Consider the following 9,269-nt stretch of genomic DNA (forward strand, 5'->3'; position numbering starts at 1 on the left):
TGGTTCCTATCCAGCAGTTGTTAATTTTGTGCTGAGGTGCTGCTACTGCCCCGATGCTCCCAGGGCCTTGTAACTTGTGAAAACCAGAGTGAGGATACAGCAGCAACAAGCTCTGGTGTGTCCACATTCGTTCAGTTTGATTCCACAGGTATAGGGGTTGATGAGATTTGTATATTGGTTCAGATTTGAAAGGCTTCCTGCCCAAACCTGACTTCCCCAACTGAAGGTATGGAAATCAGAATTTGTTTCTCTTGGCCCAATCTCTTGATGAGAACTGTCATATTTTCTGCAACACACATCGCTAGATCAGTGGTTTGCATTCTCCACTCTGTACTCTTGATCCGAGTACCCAGGCTCCTCTGCTCCCAGCTTTCCCAATAGCAGATGCAGATCTTGCCCAATAGCAGATGCAGATCTTGCTATCCCACAATACACCATGGAGTGAAGAGCAGAGCAGTGCAAGGCTGGGTTGAAGGCATGAAAACTCTGGTCATGTCTCCTCTCCTGGCTCCAGAATTCACATGATGACAGTTGAATTTCTGCATTGTTTAAAAAAAAGTTTCTAGACTTCATGGTTGTAAAGGAAGGCTTTAACAGGTGACTTGCATGTCACTGGTGCATTGATTTCTTCCTGAGTGCAGGGAAAAGCCTATTTCAACTGGAGCTTTGTAAGCTCCATACTCATTTTCTTCTGCTGAGTTTATTATACAGATCATGAAGTTTTCTATATATAGAACTATGTCCCAAAGCAAAGGCTTAGGATGCAATTCTGGTCTTCTGAGTTGTGGTCAACAGGGATGTGGATATCAAGGTTCCTTTGTGTAGTAAGGGTTATGACAGCCCAGAAGGGATGATTTTCCTAATAATTGCATAAATAAATGTAATAACTTAAATTTCCGGTTCAGAATGCTTTCTGGTGTGCCTATAATTCAATAGTGAAATCATTCTTTTATTTAAATTTGGCAATTGATTAGTCAATAGTCTTGAAAGAAGTCAATTGTAAAAGTACATGTTCTTTAAATATTACATAAATACCTATCAAAAAGATGTGCGTTAATTACTCCTAAATTGTGCCCTCTAGTATGTAGGTCTGATTGTAGATCATTACAATTACCAAATATAGATTTAAATAATAATTTTTGGGATGTTTTCAAAGTACAAATAGTCAATGGGAGTTGGGCACCTAACTCATTTAGACATCCCATTCTTAAATTAACTAGTTTTGGTTTCCTCTTTTGCCTGTTATACACTCCTAATCCGAGTTCTAATGTTTGAGTTCATTTTTAATTTATCCTCTACTAGGTCAGTGATGGCATTCAAAGGAGACTGCAAAATTATTAAATTGTTTGCAAAACACATAAAGGTAAGCAAGTTCAGAGCTAGTTTTGAAGAAATGGCTAACCAATCACATACCATTGTCTTTGGTGTGATATTGTAAGGATACTTTTCACGGACATAGCTTCTTTCTTTAGAAAAGGGCCTCCTTCTGTACCCCAACAACCCAGTTCTGGGCATTCAACCAAGCGATTCCTCTGATCGCACCTCAATCTCTCCTCATGTCCCTGTGTTTTTTGTGCAGCATGGCACCTACGTTAAGATCAGAACATCCATCAGTAACCTATGTGGGTACACACTCGAATATTCTGTGCCTCAACCAGCCTCTGATTTTGTGCCTGCTTAAAAACCAAACCAAAAAGCATGTGCATGTGTTCGCATCCACAAAACTCCACCTTCATCCACATTGATGGACGCAAATCAGATAGTCGGATGCTCCGCTACCCAATGCAAATGCCTGTTTGTGTGTATAAATGATAGGTTTGTTTTGCAAGCAAGGGAATCAGAGACAGTGGGTGAAAATTTGGCCTTCTATATAAATACTGTCAAACAGGTAAATGTTACACACAGTATATTTCATCCTTCCCCAGTCTTGGGCAGATTAATGTGAATCCAGTTTTGCATTAACTTTCCCCAGATTGTGTGCTCTCCATTTAGTTCTAGAGGATTGATTTAATTGTTGGGAAGCCAGTGCTGTTCAGACCTCAGAAAAAGTATTCAGGGTGAGATTTTGAAAGGCACAATCGAGTGAATTTCAATTATTGACTTTCAAAGGACTGGACACCTCACTGCCCTTTGTGCCTTTTCCCCCATATGTACCAGTTTTACAATCTGAGAGATGAACACTGTGTCTCTTACTGTCTGAATGTACAGTGCTTTAGCTTCCACACACTGTCCATGTGGACCCCAGTACCACACACTAAAAGTTCCTTAGTGTGCTTATGGAACTCTGAATGCATGGTAGCAGGGCCCACGGGGACAGTTACACACAGCAGGCTATAATACTGTAGATTACACCCCAGCTTGCTGGGCACTATTTCTCCATATGGACTTGAGTTTAGATAGTGTTTTAAGAGGAGTTATTGTGCTATTTGGAATTTACCTCCAGTGTGGAATAAATGTTCTTTAAGAGGGAATCCTAAACACTTATGGGTTTACTGATGCAACATTTTCTCTTACTGTCCTTGAATTAGATAAAAGAACAGATGCACATGCTGGAGAGTGGTGTCATCCACCTGGGTGTAGGAACACCTGGAAGGATAAAAGCACTAGTAAAACAAGGTAGGAGAGAAGGCTAGAATGCGCTCTGGTAATGGACATGTTGCACATGGCAGAATAAGTGAAACTTCAATAGAGTTTGAAGGTTCTGGACTTACCTGAGTCAGTGAATTTGGGGATCTGCTCACACAATTGTCGCTCAAATGCAGGTTAAGAATATAAAGTTAAAAATCTGGGAAGCTGAACACAGTGGCTTAGACAAAAGGAGCTATGCTATGCACAATTCTGAGTTCAATTTCAGTTTTTATTGAAACCCCCACCCAACAAAATTAGATTTGCTTGGTCTTTCAGTTTATTATTCCCATCTCCTGCCAGGCATGAAGGTCTTGAACAGGGAAGTTAGTTTTCTGTTTAACCCTCCTTCTCCTTCCCAAATCTAAGTTTTTTTTTTCCTGCCATATATTTTGCTTCCTAAATAGATATTTGCAATAAAAACAAAATGTAATGTAGATATCATAGGATACTAACCATGGTCCCGTCACAGCAGCTCCTTCTTCGGGTCAATTGGCCAACCTATACCCTGCTCGAGGGTGGGAGCTGGCTCTGGTGTGGGACTCCACCGTTTCTCCCTCCAGGAAGCACAGAAACAGTGAGATGTTTCATTGTTGCTGTGTTTTACAACAGTGTTAAGATATCACAATTCAACAGCACATCATAGAGCTGATGTTGCTGCATCAGCCCAAAGATATGTCAAGACGAGAGATGGTGGGCTAGGAGCAGAAGCTGACCATGTGTTCTTCATGTCTAGAGCTGTTTGACAGTTCAGTGCTGCCATGGGAGGTTATTGAGAAAAAGCTAGCAAGAAAAATTGTGGACATCACCCACTAGATATGGAAGAGTTAGCAGAGCTTGCAGAAGGTCATTTCCCAAAGAACCATCTGCTCCTTGTCTCCTTCCATTCAAATGGAAGATGACCATAGCCCTTTGCAGTGCTGCTGACCTGAAGCTTATTTAGGACCTGATTGTGCAAGTTTCTGAGTATCCTCAGTTCCCACTGGTTGGCTCCTGCTGGCTCAGGTTCTTATAATTTACCAGCTTGTCCTCAGCCATGGAAACTCAATTCCTGTGGTTTCATTAAGAGGAAGTCTGGGGAATTCTTTGCAGGCAGGATATTGGCTCTTGACAAGCCTGGCAACAGCAGTTGCTCTGCTTTTGTGTTTATCTTCTTGAAAAGGCATGGGATTATGTGGTAAGGAAGTTTGTCACTGCGTTAGTTTTCCAACCAGCAAATGTAGTGCTTAATGTTCAGTGCCCTGGGAACAGACTGCAAAGGATGAAAAAATCAAAAATCATTTTGATAAGCACATGTCATTTTACCTTCATTATAGTAAGACTTGCACTGTCTTTTCAGATGGCCTTAGCTTGAACTCCCTGAAGTATCTGATTTTGGATTGGAACTGGAGAGATCAGAAGTTAAGGAGAATGATTGATATTCCTGAGGTACAGTATGGTCACCTTTTTAAACAATGACGTAATTATATTAACCTTTCTGTCTAAACGTAGTTAACACTTGAATGCTGGGAAGTCAGGATTTTCAGCTGTGAAACTGACTTCTGGTATTAGCACTCAAGGAACACAAAGGAATTAGCATTTTTACCTATAATTTTGCACCCTGGGTTCCCCAGCTCCAAACTGAGTGCACTTCACTTCTTCATCTCTCATCTCATGAGCTGCAGCAAATGGTACCAATGTGTTCCAGTGCCCTCTATCAATTTTTCCTGCTCAGATGTCTCTGAGCTAGTAGTTCTGCCCCTCCCAGACACTCTCAGCAACCCATTCCTGGGAGGAAAGTTTTTCTCAGAAATTGAAGAAAAGGAAATAAGATTCCTTTTGAGCAGCTTTTGAGGACACATTGGATTCCAAGATGGAAGGAGCACATTGGCAGTTGAGTCACACTACAACCTTGTCTAGAACAATATGATCCCATAAAGCAGCAAAACTTATTGGCCTGTAAGCCACTGGTAGAGCCTTCTCATCCTGACAATTCCATGTGCTTTTCAGATGGCTGTTGCCAGCACTCACATCGTTAGGTGTGCAGCATTGTGCTGTGGTATTGTGCTATTTGATATGTAGTAGACTATATAGATAACCAGTATTCAGCTCAGAGAGAGAACTGACCATAAGTCTCTCCAATCAGTATGAAAAGGCTACCTCTCTCCTGTGCAGCATGGATAACGGTAACATCTAAGTGGCCAATGTCTGGAGCCTCCAGAGGGACAATCCCTTTGACAGGTAGCACAGACCTTTATCACAAGGAAGAAAATTGTCACACACACCCATCCATGCTCTGTACTTTAACATGTTTTTGAGTGTGTTGTATCACACACCACCACGTGTGCAAGGTTGTGTTTCTCATGCTCGCAGGATGACTACTGTGTCTGCTAAAATACCTTGAAGAAATCAAGTAGGCAAAAAAGAGCAGCTTCACTTAATGAAGCAAAGAGGCTCCCCTTGTGTAAATAATCAATAGAAATATCAAGGTGTGAGTTTGATAGGGTACTTGCATGTAAAACGATGTGTTAAGCCATTCGGACACTGATGAACAGATCACAGAAATGTTAGAAAGGACATTGGCACAAAGCCCTACTATTACGAAAGAGTGCTATGGGCTCATATGGATTACAGATGGACCAGGGTTTCTGTGAGTCAGCCACAGGCAGCAAATCGCAGCCTCTGGGCTGATCTACCTGGATTTGAACCTGTGCTATTGCAAACCTGAGACTAAGGCCTCCTAGCCATTCCTTACAGCTTAACTAAACATTTGTTCTGCAGGGAGCATGCCAAACTTCCTGAATACTATCTCACGATGGGGAGTAGTCCTACAACTGGATGCTGCCTGGATAACAAATTGTGACTCTAAACTGTATTTAACTAGAAAAGATATGTAAAATTAAGAAAACAAATTAAAAGCCTAGGAATTGTGCAACGTTAATGGTGAATGTGTAACACCAGCTTTGCCCTTTTGTGCATTTTCTGCATTATGGAACAGCCTTCATCACCTGCTATGTCTCAGATAACACAACATATGGGTTTTCCCCCAGCAACCTTGGATACGTATGTGAAGCATCTTGTAGTACAGTACTTCGTACTACTTGCATATGTCAGAAAGAGTCCGGAAATCATTTATATGAAAGGTATGTACTAAACTGTACTCAGATAGCGTAGTACAGATAAAATGTCATAACATGGGCAATAGTGAATCCCATCAGGTGCTGGCAAAGGTAAGACTTTACATTTGGAGTATTTCATTGAGCCAGGTACCTTGTTCTCCTACTTCTGTGTAAAATGCCAAGAACACAATAAATAGTAATAAATAATAACATGATAATGCCAGATTTTCAGAAATGGCTGCCAGTTTGTGGGCCTGCAAAATCACACAACTAATTGGTATCCACAGATAACTGAAGGTGGGAGTGATGATAGTGTGTAACTAGCTAGCAACTCCATTAGCAGACTCAGTCAGATGATGTACTAATTCTTTGTATCCATGGTTAATCATGGATGCAAAATTTCACCAATACAATTGAGGACCAGGCAGAGGCCCTTTTACAAGATAGTTCTGGCTTCTTCAATAAACTTCTCTCGGCGAATAAAGTTTTGGTCCTGTTAGAATTAACAGGATTCATTACTGGCATCTTACTGTAAATACGGCAGTACTGTTTGTTTAAACACATAGAAGCCAAGGAGCGCTGGAAACACATGCACATTTTTGTATTAGCATACGGAAAAACTCATAGCCTGATTTTTCAGAGGTGTGAAGCACCCACAGTTCCCTCTAAATGCACACTTACCTCATTTCCAGGGGGGAGTGAAGAAGGCAGCATAGAGGACGGAGGTTGAGGACGGAGAGCAGCCGTTCTTGGGGACATTGGTGTGCACGGTTAATTTTTTACGTGGTGGAGTTCTAATAAACACACAAGTTTAAAAACAAAAACCAAAGCCCTCCCATGCCTTGATTCTAGACCCCGCCACATTCGGAGAGAACAGGGACATCCTGATTCCAGCTCTTGCAATGTCACAGGCAGAGTTATGTAGTCTTCTACATTTCCCAACTTAATACTGGGCAAATGTGTAACCCTAACATCACATTAGGGAAAGTTGTTGTATGTTCATGTCCTTGTTTGGCCCTACCCTCAACTTAAATAAGAGAGAGAAAAAAGGAGACATTCAGAATAATCAGGCTAGAGGAGCTTACAAGGCTCTCTCCTGAAGAACTTCTAAACTCTGCCAAAGCATAACGAGCTTAGTACAGTCTGGTTTCACAGTCTAAACTGCATATAGACAAAGTTTTCTACATCAGAAACTTACTACATAGATATTGGCTGCAATACAAAGTAGTAGCCTAGTTCTCAAAGTTGATAAAAGTTTCTAAATGTGCAAGCATTAAATTGAGCTTTTCAAACCCTTTGTAACCCCATTACATTTGTTCTTTTGTAAACAATATAAGGGCTGAGCCTTCAGTAAGTCTTGAAAATATCAGCTTGGTAAAGTTCAGCTATTCAGGTTACGTGAACAAAAAAGCTTTTAAAATGTACTTCCAATGGAGAGATGTTTATCCCCCACCCCTTTGTATAACTTTAAAAGAGTAGAACAGAAATTTGCCAGGCTTTCTCACACCCTTCATCTCTGGGCTGAGGTGAAGAATGGAAACATTCAGCCCAAAAGGTGAACTTCTCTGTAAGGTAGTCAGAGCTGACAATGGGGTTATAATGAAAGCCCTGGTGTAACCATAACTGCAGTATCAAGGGGTAGCCATGTTAGTTTGGATCTGTAAAAGCAGCAGAATCCTGTGGCACCTTATAGACTAACAGACATATTGGAGCATAAGCTTTCGTGGGTGAATACCCACTTCATCGAATGCATGACTGGCCGCATAAACTGCAGTGGAGCTCCTGGCTTTGCCATGGTGTTAGTCGGTGCTTCCTCTCAAATACATCTGGTGGTCTTTAAAGTAGATAAGCTAAGAGATATTCAACTAAATAGGTAGTTTCTAGAGTTTATTATATTTCTTTTGTAAAACTTGTGTTTGTGTGTGAGGGTCCCTCCTTTACTCAGCCTCTAATAATACTCGTGTAGCTAAGCAGAATAATGGTGTGTGTGCAGAGCACTTTCAGTAATTTTCCTTCTTCATGTCTTGTTTAATTTTTGTTTCCTTCAGATAAGGAAAGAAACAATTGACCTTCTGGAAATGGGAATTATAAAGCTGTGCAGAGAAGATTCTGTGAAGCTGGGACTCTTTTAATGGTGTAACTAACATGGATGCAATTTAAGGCTGTAGTAGGCAACTGTTCAGTGGCTGACTGGATTCAGTTCTTTCATTTCTGAGATGCTGTGTATTACAATGTTTGTCAGCATCTGGCCCTCTTATAATAAAGCAAAGGTTTGCATGTAGATTCTGTACCAGGGATGGTTATTGCCTGAACAGTATGATACTGAAATTAGATGTATGCTGCATGTAAAACAGTAGGTGTGCATTCTCCACCACCCTTAGGACACTGAAGATGAGTGCGCCTATCCTGAGTGATTCCCACAGCCACACTCTGCTTCTGGCCCCCCCTTCACTATTCCAAAAGGATACCTTCACTCCCCATCTAGGAGTGATAGAAGACAGCCCATTCCAGTTCTGGGCACCTCTGGCCCAGAAATTCCCAACCTTCATTGCTGCAGTTTCCTAGCATTCAGAAGGCATCTGGCCATTACAGAGACCAGTCCAGAGTTAGTCAAAGAAGTTTTAGCCATATCGCATCCTTTAGTACCTTATGTAGCTACCCCCCACAGCGTGTTGATGAGTTAGAGCTCTCTTGTTCTCCACAAACTCTGTCACTACATTATATCTTAAAGATTCGTGCTCGAAAATAACAGTGGCTCATGCTATGGCAGGAAACTTGGAAGGCTGAGTGCTTGTTAAGACAGAAAAATTGCTGATGATACCTACAGCATAAAAATGGTCTAATCTGCAACTCTCACTCCTGTTAGTGATCCCACCAACTACCGTGTTGCGATGTCATGAGATAGAAGCTGCAGACTGACTATATCTGGGGTTGGTGATGCACTTGCTTTTTGGGTACACATCCTGGTTCATGTTTTTTGCTTAATGAGCCTCACTTTATGGCACATTCACGCAACCCCATATTCAACATTATTCAGTATCACAAGCAAGAAGTTATAAACTTCATCCGTATTTATTCAGGTATAAAATAGCATGATTTGACCACAGTGAGGTTGGAGGTGTCACAAAGTGTCAAGACCAGAGATCAGAGGTTGGCAAACTACAGCCCACGGGACCATCCTGCCTGGACCCTGAGCTCCTGGCCAGGGAGGCTAGCCCCTGACCTCTCCCTCGCTGTTCCCCCTCCCACGCAGCCATGCTGCTGTGCAGGCAGTGGGGCTGCAAGCTCCTGCTGCTCTGAGCGGCATGGTAAGGGGGCCGTGGCAGCATGCGTGGCGGTGTGGGGGTTGGGTAGGGAGTCCAAGGGGCAGTCAGGGGACAGGGAGCAGGGGGTGGTTGGGTGGGGCAGAGGTTCTGGGGTGGTCAGGGGGTGGGAACAGGGGGGGTTGGATAGGGTGTGGGAGTCCTGGAGGGACCTGTCGGGGGGCAGGATATAGATAGGTTGAGGCAGTCAGGGAACAAGGAGCGGGGGGGTTGGATGGGTTGG

At 42.4% G+C, this 9,269-nt stretch overlaps 1 protein-coding gene across 9 annotated transcripts in view; it reads left to right on the top strand.

The window, feature by feature from the left end:
- The window catches only part of CMSS1 (cms1 ribosomal small subunit homolog), a 387,357-nt gene extending 379,356 nt beyond the window's left edge, over positions 1 to 8,001 (top strand). For all 9 annotated transcript variants that reach the window (XM_043511389.1, XM_043511400.1, XM_043511367.1 and 6 more), the window contains 4 exons: positions 1,303 to 1,363; positions 2,529 to 2,616; positions 3,965 to 4,053; positions 7,772 to 8,001. In XM_043511389.1, the coding sequence (XP_043367324.1) occupies positions 1,303 to 1,363; positions 2,529 to 2,616; positions 3,965 to 4,053; positions 7,772 to 7,855 (322 nt within the window). In that variant the 3' untranslated portion in view covers positions 7,856 to 8,001. The remainder of the gene's footprint in view (positions 1 to 1,302; positions 1,364 to 2,528; positions 2,617 to 3,964; positions 4,054 to 7,771) is intronic.
- The last annotated feature ends 1,268 nt before the right edge of the window (positions 8,002 to 9,269 follow it).

This window comes from Dermochelys coriacea, chromosome 1 (genome assembly GCF_009764565.3).
Source record: "Dermochelys coriacea isolate rDerCor1 chromosome 1, rDerCor1.pri.v4, whole genome shotgun sequence".
Taxonomy (NCBI): Eukaryota; Metazoa; Chordata; order Testudines; family Dermochelyidae; genus Dermochelys; species Dermochelys coriacea.